This window comes from Lates calcarifer, linkage group LG20 (assembly GCF_001640805.2).
Source record: "Lates calcarifer isolate ASB-BC8 linkage group LG20, TLL_Latcal_v3, whole genome shotgun sequence".
NCBI classification, from domain to species: Eukaryota; Metazoa; Chordata; class Actinopteri; family Centropomidae; genus Lates; species Lates calcarifer.
The window spans coordinates 3,515,152-3,542,631 of NC_066852.1; the positions used below are offsets into that span (position 1 = coordinate 3,515,152).

At 39.6% G+C, this 27,480-nt stretch overlaps 1 protein-coding gene across 1 annotated transcript in view; it reads right to left on the bottom strand.

The window, feature by feature from the left end:
• Positions 1-1,112: 1,112 nt before the first annotated feature.
• Positions 1,113-27,480, bottom strand: part of rabep1 (rabaptin, RAB GTPase binding effector protein 1) — a 29,539-nt gene continuing 3,171 nt past the window's right edge. The window contains 19 exon segments of the mRNA XM_051078816.1: positions 1,113-6,469; positions 7,283-7,399; positions 7,963-8,061; positions 8,264-8,319; positions 9,707-9,896; positions 11,566-11,706; positions 12,928-13,026; positions 16,885-17,001; positions 17,092-17,196; positions 18,242-18,703; positions 20,551-20,661; positions 21,986-22,164; positions 22,606-22,741; positions 24,140-24,259; positions 25,615-25,734; positions 25,736-25,776; positions 26,291-26,378; positions 26,380-26,495; positions 26,697-26,825. Of these exon segments, the coding sequence (XP_050934773.1) occupies positions 6,368-6,469; positions 7,283-7,399; positions 7,963-8,061; positions 8,264-8,319; positions 9,707-9,896; positions 11,566-11,706; positions 12,928-13,026; positions 16,885-17,001; positions 17,092-17,196; positions 18,242-18,703; positions 20,551-20,661; positions 21,986-22,164; positions 22,606-22,741; positions 24,140-24,259; positions 25,615-25,734; positions 25,736-25,776; positions 26,291-26,378; positions 26,380-26,495; positions 26,697-26,825 (2,528 nt within the window). The 3' untranslated portion in view covers positions 1,113-6,367.

Genomic DNA, 27,480 nt, shown 5'->3' on the forward strand with positions numbered 1-27,480 from the left:
AAGTGACCAAAAAGAGGTGACAAGTGACTGAAAATAGATGCAAAATGACAACAGAGAGGCAAACTGACTACAAAGAGCAATGCAAAAATCTAAAAAGAGACAAAAAAACAAGTACAAAGAGATGAGAAATGACCACAAACAGACACCATGAGTATGACTTGACAGAAAATGACTAGAAAGAGACTGAAAGAGACCACAGAAGCAACATGAGTAAGAATAGAGGCAAAACAACCATAAAGGGATGCAAAGAGACACAAAGCGACTATGTCTATGCACAAAGTGACCAAAATAAATACAACACTACCACAAAGACACAAAAACATCTAAAATGACACACAAAAATATTGCGAAGAGAAATAAAATGTGAAAAAGACACACAACCACCACAAAGAGAGTCTAAAAACAGATGCAAGAGAAGTAAAAGAAGCAGATGAGTAAAAAGTGATGCAAAATAACCACAAAGAAACACAAAATCAGTAAATATAGATGCATAATGACCAAAAAGAATCACAAATCAAGTAAAAGGGGGACAAAAATATGTACAGAGAGCCACAAAGAGACACAAAAAAAAAACATGCTGTGCTTTCAATCTGTGGGTGTTGCTGTGTAGGAGGGACGAGGGATGAGGCCCAGCGTCTTATCATTGGTCAATCCTTGTACAGTATGATATTAACCACAGTTATTTTCCACAAATACTGCTACAAAAGATTGTTAATAAACACTGACAAAGCAGGATTTATGTCAACTGTTTATTTACAACTGGTGCAAGGCTGGATTACCAACTGCCCAGGGGCTTTAGTACATGTCATTTGGGTCTAAAAATACTTGATTAACCACAAGTTTGTTAGATCAGTGAATTAAAATATCAGCCATGACGGGTCTTCCATCCTCCATCTTGTAGATCTGTCTTTGTGGTTGATAGCGGTCGTTTATTGTCGAGCGTGTGTAAAGTATTTACACACAGTAAACCTCCATCATAGCAGAGCTGTGAGGCTGCAACCATCAATTATTTTCCTCAATAATCGATCAATTGTTTAGTCCATGAAACATCAGAAAACAACCTTCCTCAGTGCAAAGATGACTGTGTTTGTCATTAAAACTCAAGACACAGGTTCAGTGGGCAGAACTTTATAGCAAATATTCTTTAAATTTCATCGTATTCATCATTCAGCGTGCAGCTCATGCCTCTTTTCATGTATGAGTAAAAATTACAATTCAAATTTTACCTTTTGGACATTTTAAAATGCAACAGGTGGATTTCGCAGGGACACATACAGAACTAGGATTCGACTGATATGTTGATGCTAAAGTTACAGATTTTATTCTGGTTCTTGTGAAACAGCTTTTACACCGTTGATGGAACCCATGTTTCTATCTTTATTTTAGGTGGTTTATGGTCTCCTCTAGTTGATTTATTATCATTTGAATTTTTTTAAAAGGTAGAAATTCCATCAAACTAGATCTAAATGCTATAATTCTTTGCTAAATCTCACTGTTAGCAAATGAGAATATCAGTCTAATCCTAGAGTGACATCTAATGTAAAACACATTTGATTCATCACAGTGAAATGGGACGATAAAAGTTGCCTCTGAAAGCTCAGACTGTGCACTCCTGAGTCTGTATTAAGAATAAAGTGCAAAAACAAAATGAATTCATTAATAGGTCCTGCTCCTTCTTGTCACCTCTCAGCTGAAGTTTTAATATTGCAATTTATTGGAAACAAGACTTTTTTGATGTGATTTATTGTCAACGCATACGATGCAGGAACTGACGTTATGTTACAGTTTAGTATTTCTTTTGAAGTTGTGTAATTTCATGTATAGACACTATAAAGAGTAAACAGCTTTTTTTTCCATAAACATGGGATTACAAAAATTACAAAAAGCACATTTTCCACAGGTTGTCCTCTTCGAAAACAAATATTTAGATAGCACAAACAAATTTCAGGGGCTTCGAATGTGCTTTATTTGTTGTGAATTCGTATCTATACTAAAAAACAAAGTAGTAAGTAGTACACAGTGTGAGCTTTCAGACCATTTTCTATGTCTGTCACACTTTTACTTCCACTCTGACCACTACTCCAATCATTTTTAGGGAATCTCCGCACATTTTGCAAACAATCCAGTGATGTCAGATCAGAAATTATTCAATAAAAAAACTCTTAACCATGACCACAGTGAATTAGTGAACATCTGCTGTGACTCTCCAGAGAGGAACCCTCATATTAATTAATGCCATATGGGCCACAAGTAAAATTTGTTACTGTAGTAATAATAACAGATGACATTAAATTAAAGGGACATTAATTGTGTCAAAAAATTAAAATTAAAAACACACCGAGCCAATGCAATGCAATAAGGCCTTCGAGAGGAAAATAATGTCCAGAATTCACACAGGTAAAATTTCTACTTTTTTAAGTATGTGGCCGAACACGACCCGTCAGCCCCACAGTCATACAAGCCAAAGACATACAGTTTATCTGTCAGTGCAACTCAGGCTGGCTTGCCCACACACATCCACACAATCTCATAACACATTGCATGAATCTATCATAAATATCAACTCAAGATATCTACAGTATAGACATATGCAACATAAGGAAATGTAATACATGCAAGTCAAAAAAACGAAAACAAACAACAGTGATCAACGTCCTTAACCATACAATGCTGCTGTATGCATGTATAGTATATATATATTTATATATATTTTGTATTGTTTGAATTGCAATGCAAAGAGAATCCCTCCCTCCACTTCAGGACTTTTTTCTTCTTCTTTTTTTTTTTTTGCAACAGGAGAAAATTCACTCATATTTTCCATAAAACCATGTTTTTGCAGCCCGGTGTGTCGAACCGTTTCAAATGACCACAAAACACTGAGTCACAGCTTTTATTCAAAGCACACCGTGACTGCCTGCCTGCCAATTCCTGGGAAAATGGTTCACATACTTAAGAAGTTTGAAAACATTTAAACTATTAACCGGGGGGGTTCTCAAAAAAAAATCAGTATATTTTCTCAAAGCAAAGAAGAAAGTTTCACAACAGTTGGTGCAGTCTCTCTCTAGTGCCATTGTTCTGCTGTTTTTGACTAATTCTCCACATCTAATTTATCTATAAATACTCAATATCATCTTTGTCTGCACTCATTTTGACAAAACTCTAGGATGCAGTGGCAGCCTGAAAATTACAGATGTGGGCGTACAGCAGCTGATAAAGTACTACCTCTTGTGTAAAAACTTGCCTAAACTGTTCAAATATGTAATAAAATCTGACACAGAACATGAAGCCACATACTCAGACTCATACCATATGAATTCCTATTAATATTCTTGCATTTATTTATTCATTTTGAAAAAAAAAAAACAGGTTTTGTATACCACTAAAGTGTTGCTGCTTAATGAAAGCCACCTGTGTATTCCTGCCTTGCTGTGGTTTAGATCCTACTCATAATCAAACTGTCTAAATTAAACATGGATTATCAAAAAAGGATGCAGCACAAATGTCAATCAAAGCTGGGTTAAGGCTTCAAACAAAGCCCTTGTCAGATCATCTAACAGAGTCTGAAACTCCCTTTCGGTCAGTTGTGTTTTTGTGATTTTTATAACCTCCCAAAAAACAGGAAGTATGACTAATCATGCCCACTTTATGCAGCCACTGGATGAAACCACAGGGGTGAAAACTGTGGTAGTAGGCAAGATTTGAACTTCTTTTTTCTGCAACATGTGCAATTTATCATATTGAGAAAAGAGAGACGTGGTTAGATTACACGTTCGTCTGAAGCATACTGAGGCCTTTATGGGATGTTAACCTCTGATTACAACACTTAAGGTTGGACTATGCTCCAAAAGAACTAGTTGTCCAACCAAGTTCAAATGTGTTTCAAGCGGCTGCGCTCAACTGAGACAGTGGTCTTCATGAATAGGGGAAACATGATAATAGTTATAATATGGGGACAATATGGGGATAAGTACAACACTATGAATGCCTTTAAAGAGAAACTATTGCAAAGTGTGCGCTGTTATCCCATTTTGGAAGATTTAAAGAAGCTATTTATTAGTTTTCTCTTTATCTTTTTTGCTGAAACAACAGAAATATCCAAAACACGAGAGAGTTCTTGAAAAGACATGACATATCTCGGATTACATCTTGTTCAGCCTGGTTCGTTTGATCAAGGCCTTTGTGGCATATAAAGCTCTGATTGGTCAACACTTAGGACTGGACTATGCTCCAAAAGAACTAGTTGTCCAGCCACGTCAAGAGTACAAATGTGTTTGAAACAGCTGCACCTAAACAGGGAATGAGATGCTGAAACTAAATCGTACACACTTTTTCCTTTAGATGTGGTTAGATTACACCTCATACAGCTTGGTTCGTCTGAAGCATACCAAGGCCTTTGTGGCATGTTAACCTCTGATCAGTCAATGCTTAGGATTGGACTATGCTCCAAAAGAACTAATTGTCCAACCAAGCGGATGGTGATCGGAGCGGAGGTTAGACTACACCCTCTGAGCAGCGCTACTTCCTCAGGGCAGTCTTGATGTTTTGAAGCATAGTGAGGCCTTTTTGTTCAAAGGGTCACGTTGTAATAGAAAGTCACTCTAAACAGCCACATTGAAGGACAAAGTGAAAACAGGCCTTCATAGAAAGGTTGGAAAAGCAATATTGCAAGACTCTGCAAGACATTCGTAATGTTGCACATGGCTGCTTTACATGAAAAGTTGTGTGTAGGATTAAAAATAGAGCTAGGACTTTCTCACCCACACACAACTGGCCAATCAACTGCATGAAGTGGGTGTGAATGTTGGATCGCTTTGAGTGTGGGGGGGTTTCCTAATCTATTCAACCATCCGACAAGCTGTTCTGAAGAAGCATACCAGCAGGTTTAGTCATGTAGCAGTCGTGAATTCTTGTACAACTGTCTGTTAGTGACTTTTCATGTTAGTGACTTTTCATGCACAGTTGCACAGTCTTTTCTAGATTCAGGTCATTTAGTTGTTCCTGTTTTTACTAATTTTTTTTAACAACCACTAATGAAACACAGATTATTCATGGTTTTACTTCTAACGCACTGACCGTGACACTTAAATAAATTAATTCAAATCTATCAGAAGCTTCACAGATAACAGAAGTAGTGACGAATTAATTGTTTCATGACACCAAATATATATGAAAAGTCAGTTTTCCTTTAGTCCCAGTCAGAATTTTTTTTGCAAAGGATCCACTCTTCACCTCTTAGGGAGTAGCAGGGTGGCTTGTTAGTTAGACCAGTTCTTCCCACCAGAAACACCTTGTGCCAGCGTTGTGATAGTGTGCTCTTCCATTATAGTTTAAAAGCCGCCCACTGTAATTTAAGAGCTTTGGAATTTCATTAAGAAAGTCAATCCAAAGTCAATTCAAAAAGGCAATCAATAAAATGAGCAAAGTGTGTATTAAAATCTGTTATTTTCCATTTACACTTTAATGTTGACACCTCCTAATCTTTCTTTACCTGACATCAACTGGGTTTAACTAGTGTTTTCTTGACAATCAAGAAACAAGTGGGAAGTGAAAAAATAAAATCCACGACTTTGAACATTTGAATGACTAACGTTTCTTCACTGTAGTTCTGTAGCTTCAAAATAAAAAAACTTCTGTCAGACGTCAAGAGCAAAAAAAAACAAAAAAAAAACAACAAGCAAGATACAGTGGAGGGTATTGCTTGCTTTGTGTTATGTTCCTTTTCGTTTTTATCCCCAGTTAAGTTACGTGCAAGTATTTTCCATCCTTCATTGTGTCTTTATCATAAGTCGCACAGCGGGAGAAATGACCAGAACTAGGTGGAAAAAGCCACAGAAAAATAGCCAGAAATGGTGGTGGAGGGGGGAAACAAAACAAAAAACACATGGAAAGAACGAGTGAGTGGAACAAAGAAGCGATTATCAACCGCTTTGAGAACAGAAGGAGAAAAGTTATGCATCCAATCGTCTTTCTATTTACCTGGAAAAGAGAAGTTGCAGATGAAAAGTGCTTTAGAAGACGACAAACCTTTTTTGGTTGAGCTAATACAGACAGTCATATCTACAGTAGAAACAAGACACAGACAGACCCACAGAAACATGGACTTCCACTCCCTCCGTCCATAGTCAGACATTTAGTTATTTACATTTTTTTAGTAGTGTTCTTCTTCATTATTCTATCCGTGGTGTGTTCCATGACTTTTAATGTACACAAAAGGCCATGAGCTCCTCATGCCATGTCCATCCTTGTCCCTCCAAACTCTTCCACGGTGGTTATGGGGAGGAGGAAGGGTCAGATCAATAATGTTATTGGGCCAGTGATAAGAGAAAAGAGGGGAATGAAACTCAAAGGCAGTTTTCATTCAGTGGTATCATGTCTCTGGAAGCTGGTTGATGTCAGTCAAGTTGGTGTCGTTGAGGATTACTCTGATTCGATCCAAGGAGTCTGCCTGTCGTATTCGCTCCAGCTGTACCTGTGCACGTGGACAGTGATAGATTACTTCAAATGGTTTTGTTTGATGAGAATCGGGCCACAAAAAACACAGTAACACAAACGGGACTGTGTCACTTGACAAACACTTAGTCAACCAGTTTATGAAAGAGCTGAAAATAAACTGAGACCATGGAGCCTCTCTCTGCTAAAGTTTCACTCTGTAATGTGATGGAGCAGTTAAATCTGGCCTTACAGGAAAAATATTCATGTGACTGATGTTTTCCTTCTTCGTCTGTTACTGCAAAAACTTGTTTAGGATCAATATATATATATATATATATATATATAAAAGTACCATAAGTAGAAGAACTCTTTACAAGGTGCAATCAAAAGGTCAGACTGTTATGAACAAATTGAGCGTAATGCACATGCAGCGAATGATGACTATCAACATCTGAACCTTTGTTATACATGTTTTTGTGGCCACCAGACACCAAACAGACCAACAAAGACACATCACGTTCGTCTTTTTCTCCAACATTAGTGGGGTTTGATCTCCAGATCTCTGTCAACATGACCGTGTTGGTTCATTTTGAAGCTGCAAGCAGATGCATCCTTCATCTGACACCATCAGACCTTCATTCAAATAGTGTTGGACAGCTGTTGATCTTATTGCTTATCAAGATTTCTGGTGATTTATTTAGTTCAATTGAGGACAAGTAGCTTACAGGCTGTAATGGTTCAGTAAAATTTGATTTTCACATTAAAGAAAAGATAAGAGAGAAGGCAACTTTATTCAATTCAATTCAGTTTACGACATGTAGACATAAAACTGACAATTCCTCCTCCTTACCTGAAGAGTCTGAGAAAGTTTGACAAAGTCCTTCTGAACCTGTTCGCTGACATCCAGCTCCGTCTGCAGCCGCTGAGCTTTGTCTCTCTCATCAAGGACCTGACTCTCTAGTGCACTCTGCAGTGAACAAACACACACAGATGAATTCAATTAGAAAGGCTAAATGGAGCCAGTAATTTGCAATTAAAATTCTTCAACATTTCAGAAGAAAAGGAATAAATATTTAACTGAAACACTTAAGCTGAATAATTCAAAATGCTGCAGACTGTGAATTACTGAATGACTGAATGGTTTAGTGTCAACACAGACCAGTTTACCAGTGGTTCTGGATTTTCTAAAATGCTGTAAAATATTTACAACATATATACGAGCTCTCTCGTTTACGGAATGAATCTCATGCTCGGTGTCATCTTACATAGCAATCGTGTCATTTTAATCAGCAAATACTATACACCACACATCTAAACAACATTAAGTCTTCTCTATGAACTGCTGTTGTGATAGATGATAAAGGGAGACTGGTGGATTAGATGTTGAGTAGATCCTGAGAGCTACATTAGATTAGGGCTAATGTTGATATAACATTTGCTGTGCTCTGACAATGATAAGCCAGAGAGAGAGAGAGAAGTATTTTGGGTAGAATTTGGTGAATGCTTCTTGAGATCAAGTCAAACTCTGACCTTTGCAGTGGTGAGCTCTTTGAGCTGCTGCTCCAGGCTGATCTTCAGGCCCTGGACGCTCTCCAGTGTCTCAGTCTTCTCTGCTAGACTGCTCTCCAACTAGATAAACAAGGTAGTGTACAGAATATCATTACGGGAGGGAGAGAGGGAATTGTTCTCTAGAGGTGAACCAGTTCACAGAATGGGGTGTATATTATACATATGTATAAAATACTGTTGAACATGTTTAGAAGCACTGTAACTGAATCTTTTCCCCCTCACTGAGGCGTCATATTGTGCATAATATCAAAGAGTAAAGTACCTGTTCCTTCTCAGTTTTTATTCGCTCCAACTCTGTCTTCAAACTGGAGAAAGAAGCTGTGGGAAGGAGACATCATTAGAGGATCATACAGAACTCATCTGAATCTCAAAGCCCACATATTCCCCTCCGGAATAATGAAAAAATGATTTAGCAATTTATGAATAATGCAACAAAGCTGCACCTTTGGTGAAGGCAGAGCTGCTTTGGTGAGAGATGCTGTGTGTGTGTGTTTGGCTTGTGTGCTACAGACAGTAAAGCTAAAGTCTAACAGACTGACAGCTTTCAAACCAGTGTTGAACTAAAAGACAAACACTAACAACCACGAAACACTCCAACATTTAATGTTTTTATGTTTTTTCATTGGTCAGTTTTAAAGATAAGAAAACTGGTATCAAACTCATCTGTGCATTTCCAGCAGAGTGATCTAAACACAGTACATTTTTTATTGAAAATTCAAAAGCAGTCTCTAGAAAGAGACATTTTACACAATTCAAAGTTTCAAACAGTTTCTTTCTTTCTTACTTCCAAGAAGTCACTATTTTGTCCATTTATTTTATGGGATTAATGAAAGCTGAAACAACTGGTTGGAAATTTTGATACTTATATCATTTTAGATTTTACATGTACATCAATTAAAATATATTTTTAAAAACCCAAAAGATTAATCAATAATAACTGTTAGTCGCAGCCATTGTTTAAATGTCATGTTAGTGTTACACCAGACTGAACTATTTAGGCACAAGGTGACCAGTCAGCTAAAGCGCCAAACAAGTGAGTGTAGTCCTTTTAATAAACATCAACACATTTGTTAAGTTTAGCTTGTGAGTGCAAAATGCATCAAAAATATACTGTTAAACTAAACTCAGACTCAATAAGTGGATTCAGAAATGGGTTTAGATTCGATAAAATGCTACTGAACCCCATCCCAGGCTGCAGCGACAGTGCTACTCATCAGCAGGACACACAAACCTCCTTAATATAATACCTGAATCTACAGTGAAACACGTTATGACTAATCTACAGTGTGGGACAACGTACAGTAGGGTCAGTTATCTATTAATGCACATTTTAGTTGTTCCAAAACGGTTCAAACACGTGAGGGAAAGCAGCATTACGTTATAGGATCACTACAGTTATTAGTCTGACAGCTACGCCACTAACACACACAACAAAGCAGTTAAAGTGAGCTTGGTCAAAGCATTTGTCGTACCTTCCAAGATGTCTGAATGACAGTGATCAATGGAGAAGAAACAAAAGCAGAAACAGAAGAGAATGTAAAAACCGTCCAGAAAATAAAAAAGTAAGTCTGCTGGACATGTCCCCACAGAAAATAACAGCTCTCAAAACTGAAGTTTTTACTAAAAATGATTGGTTAGATATTTACTGTACAGCTGATCAATGGTTAGTCAATGGACAGATTAAGTCAACACTCTTGAGTCTCACCTATCTCCTCCTTACAGCCCTCAATCTCCAACTGCAGAGTGTCCTCCAGGTTTTCCTTGAGACACTGCTCTGCCTGGATCTGCTCCTTTAGAAACAGAATCTCGGCTTTCAGCTTCTCCTCCATGTGATCGGCAGACGTCCGTAACGCCACCATGTCCTCGCGCAACCGCAACACCAGGCCTTGTAGCTCCTGAAGAAGAATCAAACTACATTACAGGCATCAATGTGGGGGATCATCATCATATAGCACAATTCGGTAAGATGAGGAACAAAGCAAAAGAAAATAAACATGGAAGTCAGGGGTGTGACTTTTCCTAATCTAAACGTCTGGTGAAAACCTAGCTGGAAAATGTGCCTGTATGCTGATGACATACTCTTCTATATGTGAAACAAATCAAACCACATTTAAGGTCTGCAGCTTCAAGCAAACCAAACATTATAATCCCCAGATTACATCACAGCTGGTGATGCTCCAGTGACTTCCTGTTTGCACTATTTACATAACGCTACAGATGTTTCCCACCAGTTTGATCTTAGAAATCTGAAACACCAGTTTGAAACTAACTACTAGCAACTGAGAAATTAGGAAGGACTAAACTAAATTGTAGTAACAGATAAAAAATATCTGGTGCAAACCAATTCTGACCTTTTTTAAATTCTAGTAGGCAACTAAGTGCATGACAACTTTCTAAACTTACAGTATCTTCACAATAAAAACTTATAGGCACATTTAAAAAAAGAATACAGTATGAATAATGAGAAGTTACGCTGCATCTCCCTCATATGAAAAATGATTTCTGATATCTTGACAGATTTAACTGTTATGTGTGCAGCTTGTAAACCACCAACAAGTTAAAAATGTCACTGGATCATCAGCACTACTCCACCTCCACTAAAGCACAGGCCCACTCTTATTATTACTGCTGGAGCACACTTCAGCAAGAGGCTATGAGTAATATTACGTGGGAGGAGGTGTGTGTGTTTGTGTGTGTGGAGGGGAACCTCCTGAACAGCAAGGAGTGTATAAAGTAGTAAAAACTGTTGCATTTTCACCTTGTCAGACAGCTCAGATGAGCACTGGTGCCATTAATCACTGAAAATGAGCTGCTGGAGTCACAAAGGCGTTACCACTGAGGCAATTAGCTTCCATCCCGCTACACTGCAGGGATTACTGTCTCTATAATTTGGTGTCAGTTTCCCCACTCTGTGTGGCATGAATGGGGATACCACTGCTCATGCTGTGATGGCTTATAAATGGACTCTGCCTACCCAGAGCAGCAGCGGGCTGTTCGGAGACAAATGAAGCAGAAACATCTCCTCATAGGAACCCATATTATACTAAAGCAAACACTGTGGCCATGTCTGTTGTCCCTATGAGTCATTTACAGCCAAAAACATGGGAAATTATCCTTTAAGTAATTAATCCTGGCTTTATAGCACATTATCATACATTTATCTTATCTTAAACTTGAATTTCTTATCTTATTGAGTTGTTGCTGTTTCCTTACAACCCAATTAAATCAATCCAATGAATGATAAGGGCTATTATTATTATTATTATTGCATTTTATTATCAAAACATTTAATAAAAGAAGACAAAGTTCTCAAATGCTGTCTAAAGACAAGAAGCTGAATAAGAACTTTACTGAAATAGTCTAAAACTGGCAATTTTTTGGTTTAAATCTGGAACTATCTGATCAAATAATAAGTAAACAAAGTCATAAATGTGACCTGACTTTCAGAGCGTTCTTTTTGTACTTGACAGTGATTCCAGTGATGCATTTCCGTGAGTTGCAAGAAAGTTTTGAGGCTCAGTGCCCGGCCCTGAGGTTGACAGATGTGATTTGGGTTTCACATACTTGCACAGTATTGGGCATCTGGAAGTCCTCTTGTTGCTGTAATTCTATGTGCAGCCTGTGTTTTCCCTGCAGGCTCTCGTTGTCCCTCTGTAGTCGGCTTAGTTCATCTGCCACCTGCTCCCTTGACTTCACCAGCACCGCCTGAAACAAACAAGCAAAATAAATCACTCCATCGCATCATGTGTCAGTTTGTTTCCCTTTTTTTAACCTCCTGTCATATGGAACCAGCAAGACTTCAAAATATGGTGAGGAGTGACTCACCAGCCAGTGTCTGCTTTTGGAGCCACGCTCCATCCAATTCTCCCTTCAGAGCTAATATTTTGCTAGGTGCAGCATTATGACTCAGTTCGTGACAGTATTAAGACTCATGCCTCTTTAGATCAAAGCCACATGCAGCAAAAGGAAAGTCTGGGAGACAAGTTTGTCTGCAAAGACCTTAAAGTCATATTAGTGCATGTGCTGATACAGCTGCACATTCTTCACCATCTCTCATCTTCCTGCTTTTCCCTCTCAATTTGGACGATAAATCCGCAAGAAAAAGTAAGTACATCTACTTTACTTAGCGATGCATACAGCAATTTTGCAATGACGTGCAGTGTACAAATCTGTACATTTGTTTTGTGCCTGTTGTGATGGATGCATAACTCCTGGATATGTTTAACTTGACTGTAGACAAAAGCTCCATCGTGTCAGCAAATATTTGTGATAATGAGGAACAGTGACGTTACGCAACAATTCCACTTTACTTCCAAAAATGTGACTATTCATTTGTTTTTCAGGTTTAAACTAAAAGTAGACCAAGTGAATCATTATTTTTAGATTATTTAGCTAAAACGAATGCAGTCTAATGCAAGAGTCATGCAATAAATCCTCCTTTATTAAGGTCACAATGTTATGGTTTTGTTGAAAGGAGGAGTTTCTGGTACTTAGCTGAGACAAAACACTAGAAACACTTATTTTACATAGCAGTGCATATAGCAGTTCTTGTAGTGATACACACTGTAAGTGTCTTCTGTAGTGGATGAGCCACTCTTGTACATATTTAACTTAATTTTTATGAGTAACACCTCCTGTAGCCAAGAGCTTCATCGCATCAACAGATACTTGTGGTAAGGAGGAAATATGATGTTATTTCAGAAGCAGAGATAAGTAAATCTCAAACACTGAACTGCAATCTCGTTTGGTTGCATATTGGATAACGGAAGCTAAAGCCTGTTGTCAAAACAACAAAATTGGTATGCTTATTTGAAGGGCTAAATTCTACCAAAATCCTGTCAGATATTGGACTCTGTGACGTTAGAAGGAGCTAGAGATCCAAACACAGCTGTCAGGAACAGGCTAACAGAGGAATATGTGGCTCACCATCTGTTCCTGTGTGTTCCTCTTAGCGTCACTGAAGGCCTGTTGTAGTGTGCCGAGCAGCGTTTCTGACTCCTGGACTCTCTGCATGAGGGCGGACACCTACAACACAACACAGGAAAAAAAACATCACTAAGACGAGAAAAAAGTCTTCAAGGCCACTCAGACAGTTTGTGCCTCTGTGGTCTTCTTATTCCATACAGCGGAATAAGATGAATGTGTGAGAAAACCCAGCAGACGCTAATGGCCTCTTGTTCTCTCTGATAATATTAATTTTCAATTTGAGAGCTCTCGCACTGGGATAGCTGATCTTTCTGGTTTCAAACAGCTCCATTGCTGCAGGTCAGAAGCCAAAACCACAGTGTTTGTGCCAGTTGTGAGCAGGGCCACGGCTGTGACATCTGTCTACAATTAATCTGGGTTTTGCGAACTCACATGAGGCCTTTTCTCACTTTAAAAAAAGTCTGTGGTTAATGTGAAGAAAATAATCTATCTAAGTGTATACTGTGACACTGCTGAGTCCTCACAGCTCATTATTAGGTTCTGTTTTCATGATTCAAGATGCAGAGTGAATGAAAAGTGGTCATTTGCTTCGCTGGAGGCCTGTGGTGTGTCCTCAACACACGTGGCAACAGTGTAGGAAGAGCAAGAATCCATTATCACACATTATCAGCGGATGTGTTAGCGGTTTTTTAGGGTCTATTAACAATGTAGGCCAATCGCATCAGCTCCTCTCATCCCACTTAAAAGCAACTGTACCAACAGTGTCTGAAAAAACATTTCCCGGGAGAAAAACAACAATAATATGCCGAAAGACAACAGCACAGACGTGCCAGGGCTGAGTTTAATTCACAGCTCTGGAAAAACTGAAAGTCCAGCAGACACCAGTTTCAATTAACCGCCATGAAAGTATCATTACAGATCCTCTCCAGACATGTTTTAAGACGTTTAAGAAAGAAACTCTGCTCAGAATAATCATTTGTGTCTCATAGTTTTTCAACAAGAACTTAATGTACCTTGTTAAAAATTAATTAAATTACCTCTAGTCTTTCTCTCTCATTGAAAAATCCAGGCAGTTTTTTTATTTCTAAAGTTTAACTGCTGCAGAAGATTAATCAACACCTATTTTGACAATCGATCGATTATTTCAGCCATTTTAAAGTAAAAATACCAAAAAATTAACCTGCTCCTGCTTCTGAAATGTGAGGATTTTCTACTTTGATTTGTCTTATGTGATATCAAATTAAATATCTTTGGGTTTTTCACATTTTCTCAGACAAGAACAAGTAATCTGAGGATGTCACCCTGACCTTTACTAAATGATACAGGCATTTTCTGACATTTTATAGTCAAAAAGTTTAATTGATTTACTGAGAAAAATGAATCAATAATGAAAATAATCTTCCGCTGCAGGTCCAGCTGTGTTTAAATGTAAGAAGAATATCAATGCTCCCAAACTGGGACCAAGTAATTTCTGTGTGGTAACAATTTCTCATTAAATCCTGTTAAACATAAACAAATAAGTCTATAAACAAACAATGAAGTAACACAGTTACGTGAACAGTTATGAGTGTGTTTGACCACATTCTGCTCACCACTGCACCCACAGGTCTAATAATAAAATATACAAGATGTTTGAAGCTCGAGTTTTGTCAGACCTGTTGGACAGAGGATTATTCATGCAGCTGTTGCCTTGGTAACCACCTGTTGTTGGGTAAGCGGCGTGGACTGATGGGAATGGATGGTCCTGAGTGATGTACAGTATCGAGGAGACACTATTCTAAACACATTTTAAGCATTTTAACTGTGTCTCCAGCGAATCCTGATTTGTTTTTTGCACAAATTGTCTTGAGAACTGTCTTCAAGGTCACATGAGTTTTCAGGGATATTTTACAATTATTTTGCTCAAGATTTAATCAAGGCAACGAGTGGGTCTCACACGTGTAATAACACTTTCGCAATGCTACAAATCACTGAAATTAGAGACTGCTGCACTAACAAATAACTGCTGCTCTCAGATGGTCATAAAGGGAGGTAATCAGCTGAACAAGAAGGTGCCATAGAGCATAAATCTCTTCTCTACCGCCAAAACTAAACTGATAAGCAACATATGTCAAAATCAGTTCAGTTTTTAAGCCATTTTACAAGCAGAAATACTCTGGTTTTAGCATCTTTTTCCTGCTTTTCTTTGTCATGATCAACAGTAATCTGAATATCTTTGTGTTCTGGAGTGTTGCTCAGACAAAATAAGCTATTTCAATCTATCACTTTGAGCTCCAGGAAACCAAAATTGACTTTTTTTTTTCCTTTTGGCTGTTTTCTGATAGTCGCAGATTCATACATTATACACAGCAAAAACTCTCTCATAAAAAGAAAATGAGCAATAAAATGAACAAAATTTGCCTGCCCACAGAAGAGCGAATTTTCACTCACAACACAGATAATTGTGCATATTTTAAGTAACATTTCAACCATTTTTTTTCTTGTTTTTGAGAGCTGAGTTTTAGCAGGCAGCTTTATAATTGTAGTAATTCTAGTTCAAAGTATTACGTTACTCAGAACCAGTACAAAAGTCTCAGTAACAAATTATTACATGTCATTAAGATAATCAAAAACAAAAAAGCTTGAAACAAGTGAATTTCTCCAACATAAAAACTGCCTGTTAAAAAGAAATAGGTAAAGAGACAAAAAGCATCTATTGTCTTGATTTAAGATCTGTCTTACATAGATTTTGTTTGTTGAGGTGTATAAATAACTGCTAGTTGCAGCCACACACCTAGAATAAACCTGTATCCCTACTGTGAATTAAATGGACCAACTGGTTACAGAGTGTAAGACAAAGTGGATTTCCACTAACTGCAGCAACAAAAACAGCACTGTGGACACGCTGTGCACAATGAACTGTTGAGCTGGTACGAGTGGATGCACGGTCGAACGCACAAAACACTGAGTCTTTTTGCTTTGCGCTGCTCCATTGCCAGTAAAACTTCCTTTTAATACACATCTCTCTGCCTACTGCAGCAGCTTAACAAAAATACCAAACCAGCACAAAGGAGGAAAGAAAAAAAAACATTCACTGTGCCTTCGCACAAAGCAAAGCTGCACTTAAACCAATAAACCTGCGCATAGATTTTCCTGTACACTCTAAACAGGAAATCGACACATTCACTAGTGTCAAAGTGTCATTGTTCTTAGGTGCTGAACTCAACCTTTCCACTGAGTCAGTGCACTAGACCAGACAGCCTTTAACAGAGCAGGAGCCAGGCTTCATGACACTGAAACTCAGAGTTAAAGTTAAAGTTAAACTAACTAAACATCATTATTTCTTCTATCCAAACTTTCCAAGGATGTCACTGTGTCTGACGTCCTTTGTGAACCTGCCCTTTGTGAAAATCTGCTTGGAAATCAGAAAAAAATGTTCAGAACTTGCCTAAGAATCATCTCGTTTTTACGTTTCCTTCAGCATCAAAGTAATCTGATTACATTTGTCTGTACATCCAACAGTATGTTACAAATAGGAACTAACAACAACTAACTTTGCTTTTAAATGGTGACAATTTGGCAAAATACGAACAAAAACAAATGGGAATCAAGTCGCAGCACACAGCTTAACTCAGTGGATCCGTGGCAAAATTGTGCTTCTTTGCTGGGGGGCGCAGTTGTCTACATTATGTCAGAGGAGGGAGCCCCACTCTGTCAGATTTTGAAAACCTTTGCTCTGTCTGTTTTGGGCCTTAAGGCAAATCCTGCAGAGTTAATGTGGAATTTAACCGAGTGAGACGGAGAATAAACACATAATATGGAAAGCAACTCAAATAATAAACCAAATGACTCATTTTCCTCTGGCCACTGTTCTGTGCTATCAAATCTAAACCAGAGATCTGAACGGAGAAGAACCAACATCATTCATTTTTGTTTTCGTTTCTTTAAAGTTATTAAAACATTTCACTGTGTCCAGACCTTAGCAGCAGTTTCCTCGTTGCCCACTTTGACCGAATCTTCCAAATTCTGCTTCTCAGTCATCGTCCTCTCCAGCTGATCGTTGGCCTGACGTAGCATCACCTGCAGCTTCTTCACCTGCGGAAACATAAAGCAGCTTAGTTAAATTACATTCAATCATGTTTTAGTTGTGTACTGTGGTCCATGGTTTTACACTAACAAACAAACCTGATCTCGTGTCTCGGCCTCTTGTCCTTGGATGGCCTGCAGCTGCTTCTCGTAGTTGGAGCACATGTCACAGCGTCGGCCGAGCTTCCTGCCGGCGTTTTTCACCTGGTGACAGAACAACAAGAAAACCACTGGTTTATGACATCTCTCTAAACACACCTTTTAAAACAGCCAAACTGTCATGTTCGATAATATTTTTCTTTTTTTTCTGTCAATTATTTTTAAAAGATATCATCAATGAATGAAATGAAATATTATATCTTCCTCTTCTCCTAGAACCGACTACCAGAAATTGACATGTAGTTATTTCCGAGAAGTCATTACCAAAATCTGGCTTTATTTCTTAGGAAAAATAGCTGCAGGATCCTGGGATTTATATTCTATAATGAGACAAAGACGCCATTTCCAAACCTCTTTAAGACTTCCAATTGTCATAGATACAGTCCAACCTTTAAACTGCTGTTTTGCAATAAACTGGAACTTTTCACTTGCACAAATTCATTTTAAAGCTAGGCTGGCAGTTTGTGATTCAGCTGGATGGCTACATATTTTTTAAAATAACATGAACAAAGCACAGAACAAAATCTTTAACTGTAAACTGTGCAGATGGAGGAGGCTTTAATCCAGCCTCTGTCCGCCAAATCAGAGTAACAGGGCTGATTTCATTAATGCATGAAGTACGTGAAGCATCAAGTGCTGACAATAAATGCTCCAGTTTCTCAAACACAGTAATGAGCAAAAACGTCTGACCATGACATTGGTCAGACAACCTCACAGAGATGCTCAGAGGAGTTAAGAGGACACTCTGAGGAAGAGGATCAAATGATTCTGTGACCTCAAAGACGGTGTACTTGTAAGGAAAACTGTGCTCTATCAAAAACCTCACTGTAATCCAACAAATATTAAAAAATTAAATCTGAAAATTATCCTACAATAAGCCTGATTTCATGATTAAGTTAAGTATGATTAGTTTTGTTGTGAAAATCAAACTTAACTTATGGTGAGAAATTCTGGGAAAACACCGATGCATTCCCAGGAAGTAATCACCTTAAAATCACTATAACTGTAATGTCCTGCCAGAACCACTGAATGGTTTGAACCTAATTTAACCTCAGCAGGGCTGCGTTATTCAAACCCCCCGCGGCTGCACCTCTTGCTGCAGCAGGTTCCACTCGCTGTCGCTGACCAGTCGGTAGCCTGCGGGCGGCAGGTAGGCGGTGTCGGGGGCGTGAGAGATGCTGGAGAGCAGCGACGCCGTCTCCTCCTGCTCGGGCGTCATGGCTTTGATGGCCTTCTCCTGGTCTTTCGTCAACAGGAAGTGGCTCGCCGTCAGCTTGATGGAGCTGATGGACGAAGTTTCACCAAAACTACTGTCTGTCACGCCGCAGTCGGCCCCCACCAGGGGCCCAAAGTCCGACTCGTCCAAGTGGCTGGCCGACTTGGCCTTGTGGTTTTGGCCACCGAGGCCCTGCTGGGCAGACAGCGAGGAGCCGAGGCTGTCTGTCGACTGAACTCTCCGCAGGTTTTCTTTGTAGGGGTCCGTGGGGCCCCCCGCCACCACGTCAGCGTCCAAGGAGTGCATGGAGCCGTGGGCGCTGTGGTTGGCATGAGGCTGGAGGAGAAAGAGCAAAGAAAACCCTGAGAAATTATAAATAACGAGCATCCACAAGAAATTATTACTGACGTTTCAGATTTCACTCATGGTGAGGATGAGATGAATGAAAAGCAAATGTTTTTTACCTCCATGGATCAGATGTTTTATGAGCTTTTTTATTTGTACTTGATTGCACATGAATGACACTTGGATGTAGAGGCGCACTGTCAGGAAAAACAAACCAACGATAAACCCTCTTAACCTTCCCATAAAGGCACGATACAGTGCCCTGCCGCTGCTCCAAAAACCCCTGAAGAGGGGCCTCTGCTGTAGCTAGCCTCTACAGTAGCCTGCATGTGAGACTTTCAGGGAACATCTGTAAACTGTAGCATCTACTGATCTGCATGTGAGGCATTTAGGGGACGTGTCTAAATTGTAGCTGCAACGAATAACCTGGGTTACACTCTCTACACATCATACAAGTAAACGCTCAACATGTGGGAAACACTGCAACATTTCTCTTGGTTACACAGTTGATGTTGCCTTTTCTTTGTTGTTCAAATAATAAGACGTGCGTGTGTGTGTGTGTGTGTGTGTGTGGTATTCTTTATTCATTTTGGATAAATGATTGTGACGTGTCATCAAGCACAATGGACTGAATGCCGCAGTCTAGGACAACACACATTCCTGGTGGTAACGCACTGAAAAACACAACAGCGAGGCAACAAAAGCAAAGCAGTTATGCAGGTTGGAAATGTTTTATAAGGATAGAAATCCATTTAATATTTATTTTTTTCTGTTTCAAGGCTACACACAATGTCTTTTAGGGAGTGCAGCTTTTGTTCGTTCAGAAGAAAACTGCACAGGGTCCCTTCAGTCTGCGTTCCTGCAGAGCCCAAAGGTACGACTTTTATCTTCGCACCACACAGATTCAGATCAATCAACTCATTACCACGAACACATTCTGTCCGCTAACCATTCCCACAAATCTCTATTCAAACAGACGACCACGTCCTCAGAGAAAGGCAGCATTACTTTGTATAAGTCGTGTAGCTGCAGATGGCTGGAACATGCCGACTCTGTGTCCTGAAGCAAAGTTTGGTTTTATATCTATCACAGCACAGTCCAAGTCAGGACTACAGGAGGACACAACATGTGAAATACTGCTCTAATAATAAAACCAGCTCACTGTAGTTTATAACAGCTCTTTAGACAGCAGCCATGTGGGAAACTGGACCGTGGAACTGCTCAAACTGAAGACAGCAGGCCAACATTTCTAACGTGCCAGAAATCCAACTGATTCTGACTGTCCCAGAGCCAGACTGCTGATCATCCAGGCAATTAATCAGCCCCCCCTTCATAAAATGGGGCACTGGGGAACATTGGGCTTAATCTGTACAGTTTCTGCCCTGCAACTCAAAGCCATAAAAATTCTGACATCTTTATACGTAAGTCTTAATTAACACATAACTGGATATAAAAAACCTCTTCTGAAATATTTAGCAGTAAGATCAAATATTTTCCTCAGTAAGTTAGCACTGAAATTAAACTATAATTTGTCTTAAAAATAACTTTTAACTTAACTTAAATTGTTGTTCAACAAAAAAAGAATATTTGTATAAAATCCCAGCTACTTGGAGATAAAGACAAAACAGCAAGATGACTTAAATGTCATCTGATTTTTCAAATCATCACCAGTTCTCAGTTCATGAGCATTAAAAACACAACACACAAGAACAAAAGTGAAAGTGCCATTCAGCCTGTCTGAAGATCACATTACTCAAAGGGAATATAATATGATGCAAGACGATAATAGCCTGCCCTGTTCCCTCTGAGGGACGTATCGAATTACATGATGCTCATACCTCCTCAACGCTCAGCCCGAGGAATAAGTCCTCCAAAGGCTCGGTGTTGTCTCCCCCATCGTCCTCGTGCAGCTCTTTCACTTGGCTCAGCCTTTCTTTTTCATCCTCCTCCTTTGATGGAGAAGAAAGGTTTAATTATACAAAACATAATGCAATCCAATCACAAATTACACCTTTACAAAGATAATGACGTTCAGTTTTGATTAATTTAACTATACAGAGCGTGCAGTGAAATACTTGTAGATAAACATCACACAAAAGACCAACATGTCATGCTACACATATTAGCCACCGCACACTGGGTACAGGAAGTGGTATCTACAAAAATAAAGCGACAAACAACTACTTAAGATTTAAAGACTACAAAGACTTAACTGCCGCTGGGGTTTGTACCAACGTTACCGCAAGAGGCTTGTTTGTGAGCTCAGCTGCTTTGGTTTTCTGCGAACTTACCTTTGCACACCTGCATATCTTGCAGCTTACAGTGATCAGCCACAACATTAAAACCACTGACAGGTGAGGTGAATAACACTGATCATTTCGTTATAATACAATGTTCTGCTGGGAAACCTTGGGTGCTGACATTTATCTGGGTGTTACTTTGACACATATCAACCACCTAAACACTGGTTGTGTCTGAAATCACTCACTCATTCACTCACTACCTCCTCCTCACTGTCTAGGGAATTCAGTGTAGAGGAACAGATATATGAACTCATCTGTAAAGTGTTAAGACGAGAGAGGGAAAGAGCCCAAGGTGTTGACCTGGCTTCCAAACTAATCAGATCCCAGTCTGATCCAGCATCTGTGGGATGCACCAGAACAAGCCAGATCCACGGAGCCCCCACCCTGCAACCCACAGGATCAACTGCCAGTGTCGTGGAGCCAGATACAACAAGACACCTCCAGAGGTCCCGAGTTGTTTAGTGAGCTGCTCTGGCAGTCCAAAGGGGACCTACACAGTATTACGCAGGTGCTTTTAATGTTGCGGCTGATTTATCCGAACTGTTTCCAAACATTTCTTCACCATAATTCCCTTGCACTAACTTCTGACTCTCCTCACTGTCGCTTATTTTCATGTTTCCAACAATGTGTGTCTGTTTTTTGTAACCCGATTGCTGCAGCCTAACAGAGTGACTGTGCAGATGAGAGCTGACACAAACCAGACACACTTACTGGCAATTACTCATAATTTATCATTGTCAGTGTGAGAATTTTTATAAGTGTGATAATCATCAGGATCGTTTTATCACCAAGCCTTACTGAGAAGATTATAACTCTCAGTTAAAAAAGATGGACCTAAATTATTTGTCAAACACTTCCTCAGTCAGTCTGACAAAAAATATATGACCACATATTTCCTCTCCCTCATGAGCAGATCCCTTCTCACTGCACACACAGTAAACAGGGGGTGTTGTAACGTTGTTGTGCACACCTGGTCCTTCTTCTTCATCTCCTCCACCTGGCGGAGCTGTTCGGATGACAGCACGCTCTCTATCCTCTGCATGTCCCTCATGAGGAGGCGCTGAGACTCCAGGAACTGGTCGTTGGCTCTCTGCCACGTGTGCTTCAGCTGATTGTGCTGCTGCCGCTCCAGCTCCAGCTTGTGACAGACTGAGATACCGAACAGCAGAGAGAAAAGAAAAGAAAGAGGGCGAAGGTTGAGGCTGTAGTATAGTGAGGCTGTGTGCCTAGAAACAGTATGTTTTGACAGTTTATGAGGAGCCAACGTTCACAAACACAAACTTAAAGGTTTACGGCTGTCTACTCAGCTCTGCTCGCTATTGTCCTCCATTTTCGTAACAACACAACACTGCATTACTGTTAGCTTAGTTTACTGATGGAATAGGTCAGGCTGATAGAGCGCCCTCTGCTGGATTACAAGCAATCTACCTCAAATGGTCTGTTGTGCTAACAGAGACCGCAGCCTACATTTCAAACAGCTCAAATATAAACTAATTTTGCTATTACTGACACCTGTGGCTGTTAAGTGAACTGCAGCCTGCACAGTGTTCTTGTGCAAACTCCCTTTTATAAAAAAGTACAACAAAGTACCATCATGCAGCTCTTTGCGTAGTTTCTCAGCATCTTCCTGCAGGACAGATTTCTGGGTGTTCAACACGGCCACGTACATCTCCAGGTCTGTACGACACGACTTCTCCGCCTCAAGAACATGGTTGAGCTCTTTGACCTGCGAAAGAAAAAAAATCAGAAACATCAACGACTCCGGTTTATTTTCTTTCATCTCTAAAATCTCTATCAGAAACTTTTCTATCAAGAGTTCAGACTGAGATATGACTTAAAAGAAACAGATGATTTTTTTTGCATTTCTCTGGGGCAGTAGAACAAGCTGCAAACACAACAGTCGTGTTTACGTGCCACCAGATTGTGGTTGTTGGTGTTTTTTTCCCCGAACCAAAAGTCCTCATCTTCAGTGTATGATTAAAACTGACAGGGCTCAACAGACGCAACAAGCAGTTACTTATATGACTAAACCAGTGGTATTTCAATACATTGCAATTAGCCTGAAACCTTTTCCCTCTGCTCAAATTATCATTCAGTCAGCGCTGTTATAAAAGCTTTGAGAAGCTGATGTTTGGTCTTAGGTTTGCCTAATAAAAAAAGACAACAGGAGACCTGAAGTACGTCAAGCAGCATCTGATGTTTTTACCCGATTCAGTGAGTTTGAGTCAATATTCACCCTCCTTTTACTCTGTTTTGTTCTCCTCCATCTCCTGAGAGAAATATCTGACCCTTCAGCTACTAAATCCCCTGCTCTGTTCACCAGCTTAAAGCAGGTAGCTGAAAACAGCTGTTGTGGCAGGAAATAAGCTTGACGAGAAATTTGCAGAAGGCTGAGGTCACCTTTGATTCATCTCAGTTACAATGGACTCCAGTGGTTTCTAAACATCCATAAAAACTTCCTGGACATCTCCTCGTTCCGTCTGTTATTCCCACATGACACCCAGTTTCAACAAAATATGGTTAACACTGGTAACACTGCTGCAACTGTCAAACACAACTGTCACAGGTCAAGCTGACACCACAACCACTGTTACCACCAACATTTAACAGCCACTTTTCACACCTACAACTGGTGAGTATTTATGACACTATCATACATTTTAGGTAGAATGTAACTTCGTTCCCTATTTTTTGTGCTTGTAATTAAATAAAAGAACTTCTTTTTAATTAATGTACAAATAATCCGTTTACTGGATAACACTATGAACGCTGTAAGACTCCTACGAAGAAGAAGAAGCATTAAAAAAGAGAAAATATATAAATATTTTATAGTAGTGCCTCTTGGTTTTACATAATATTGTGTTTTTTTTATAAAAGGCACTTTCTGAATGTCCTTCCATAATCACGGCACAGCATAAAAACCTTTTACCCCTGAAGTCTTTCTGTCTAATAACATAATGTCTGACAGACACTGCACTGAGGGAAGAGACAGAAAGGCTTTCTACTTGCAACATAATGAACCATTTCAAATTCAATTCACTTAGAAAGCTCAGCTGCCTGGTCAGTTAACATCGTCTTAAGCATTCATTTTCCACACTGAATCATTGATTTGGTGTTGACCGACCTTCGAGGCCTCCAGTTCCTTCACCCGCTCCTCGGCTGTGGTCAGTTTGGCTTTCAGGGCTGCGATCTCCTGCTCCATGGGCATCACCACTGAACGCAGCTTCTCTGCATCCTCCTGGGCCTTTAAGGGGTTTTACACTTTCTCATTAAAAAAGTATGCCTGTGTATAAGCTACACAGGTTGCTACATTTCCTTTTAAAGCTGCAAAAACATGATATGACGTTCTTACAGCAGCTGAGAGTGCATTTTAGTCTGAAAACAGCCAAATAATACAGATTTGTGCAGCTATAATTCAGTCTCTACATGCAAATAATTCAGATTAATACAAGGTAGAAACTTAAATACGTGATAACACAGCATCCTGAAGTACACCTGTACATCACTACAGCAAGAGCAGAAGTTAAACCACTAGAAATCAGCAAAAACAAGATTTTAAAGGGGTGTTAAGTTCCTCTTTAAAGACATGGGGAAATAAAAAAATACAGTATCCTTTCCTCCTGTAAAACACTCAAATTTCTGAAGACTCATCCTGAACTGTACATCAATTTTAGCTGTTTAGGTTGTAACCATTATTTTCTTGATCAATCCATTAATTGTTTGGTCTATAAAACACCAGAAAAAAGTGACCGAAAAAAACATCAAATCCACACATTTGTGAAGCTGAAAGCAGGAAATTATTTTGGCATTTCTGTCTATAAGATGACTAAAATAAAGACTTGATTCAAAGTAGTTGCAGATTAGTTTTCTGCAAAGCAATTTAGTCGTTGCAGCTCCAATAAATTCATCCAATAAAATGGGATTTGGGAGGACTAGCTAACCCATCCACCATATAAAAGCATTCTTGATTGTTAGCTTTTAGGGCGTTATAGCTAGCAGAGCAGGTTCAAGGGTCAGAGGTTTGGATGTTGTTTATGTTTCCAAAGGAGGAGGTCATCAGTCCTTTACAGCTTCACTAAGCCTCGCCAGCTTCTGAGCAATCCAAACAAATCTCAAAGATTTTATTTAAATCTGTCTTTTACTCTGAAATACAGTATGTCACATTACAGAGAAAGACATTTCACTGCGACTTCAAGCGTGAAATCCAAAACAGTCTGGTTGCTATGGGAAGTGGAAATCGACTCTATGGATACGTACTGTCAACCATGAAAATTGCTAAATTAGAATCAGCCATCAGCAGCTCAAATCTTAGAAAGCTCCAGGATGAATTTTGGCATCGACCTGCAAAATTCAATATTGGTCAACACCTAGTGAGCGGTCCAGCTGGCTCAAGTATCTGGCACATTGTGAGCTGCTCTCTGGCAGCCATCTTTTTTTTTTTTTTTTCGGGGGGGAAACACAAAAAAAAAAAAAACTCCACATCAACACAAAATATCAGCTCGTCTGGTTCACAACAAAAAAGCTCCATCAAATCAAACATCAAACAGTAACAGCATACCAGCAAATTCCCACTTTAAGATTAAACAAAGACAGCCCTACTTTTTTCATCTCGTCCTCCAGGTTTTCCTCCTCCTGGCCCTCGGTGAGGCGGCGTCTCAGGTCACCCACTTCCCTCTCCATTGCCTCTCGGTACTGGTTCCACTGGGCTCGCTCCTGCTCCTAAGCGCTGGTGGAACTGGACCTCATACTCACACACCGTTTCTGTGGGACGATGGCGAAAAAGCACATAAATAACACAAAGAATATCAGGGCTTTACTGGGACACGTAAACAGAGCGCAGCCATCACTGTTGTAGTTAATGTTGTTATACGTAACAACTGTGGTTTGCCTACTATGACAAGTAAAAATGTCTGCAGTGACTCACTACCCCTTACTTCCCCACTCTCCTCATGCCACGTCAAATAAAATGTACGAGAGGGATCACAATTCCCTCTCTGCCCCTTTTTTCCGCCTGCGCCCACCCAAACATCTGCTTATATGAAGCAGTGTGATTATAAGAAGAGAGACACAACACTGTAAATAAACACCAGCAAACACAGCATTTGTCAGCCATGGATGGATTCAATTAGACAGCTTCATTAACAGTGCTATCAGAGCTCTGCTGTTTTCACCAGGAGGCAGATTTTACCGTCATTCTAACGAGTCAGATTCTGTTTAAAACCAGAAATAACTGGTAAAGATCTGCAGGGTCACAACAACAGCAGCTCAGCTTTACCTTTCATGATGGCCTGCAGCGACGCCACCTCCTCCTGCCACTGGCTGCGGACCTGGTCGATGGCCTCCTGCTTGGTGTTTTCCGACACCGGTGGCCACGGCTTTGATGGTCTCTATCTCGGCCCGGGCCTGAGCCAGCTGGGTCTGGATGGAGCTCAGCTCGGACTGGGCACCCTCCAGGGCCATGGTCTGCCTCTTCAGCTCCTCTGGAGAGGTCGACGAGGCGGATCAGAGGTGATGTGATAAGAAAACAGGTGAAGGAGGAGCCACACAATGCTTAGGTTTAGATGTGTATTATGACTGTTTCAGGTTTTCCAATCTGAACTCTCCTGTTAATAATTCATTTAGCAAAGGAAGCCACAGCATGTAAACATGCCAGGGAGCTGGTATGATCAGAGAATCCCTACCTTCCTTCGACAGGTAGAGCTCTTTGAACTTGGCTCGCTTCTGGTTGAACTCGGCCTCCAGCTGCTGCTTGAGTTTGATGAACTCGGCCCTCTCCTGCTCCAGAGCCGCCACTCGCTGCTGGAGCACCTCTGGATGATGGAGAAAAACAACAGCAACAACACAGGACAGTCATTAATCAACTGTTTATTACATATCGTTCAAAACAAAACCTCAAACGTGTTAGAAATAAGGACTCAAACAACTAAACCCGTTGAAAACAACAATAAGCAATTAGTAAAATCCAGTAGCAAGATGACAAACAGAAAATTATTGAAATAATTTTGATAAATGATTAATCATTTAAGCAAATTTTCTTTGTCATCTACGACCAGAAACGAAATATCTTTGAGTATTTAATGTTTTTGAAAATGTAAGCTTGGAAAATTGTGATAAACATTTGATAGACCAAACATTAATGAATTAATCAGTCAAGAAAACAATGGCTAGATTAACCAATCACTAAAATACTGTTCAGCCTTAATTCTACATAACTGATTAAAATAATTACTGCTCCAACTAACCATTATTTTCACTGTCAATTAATCAGCTGATTATTTTCTCTGTGAATCATTTAGCTCAGCCTATAAAATGTCAGAGCAGAATTCCTAAAACTCAAGTCAATGTCTCCAAATAGATTGTATTGTCAAATCAACTGACCAAAAACTCAAAAACTACTGATTCACTTTCACATAGTATGAAAAACAAAACACTGATTTGTGTTACAGGACTATATTTTTTCCTTCT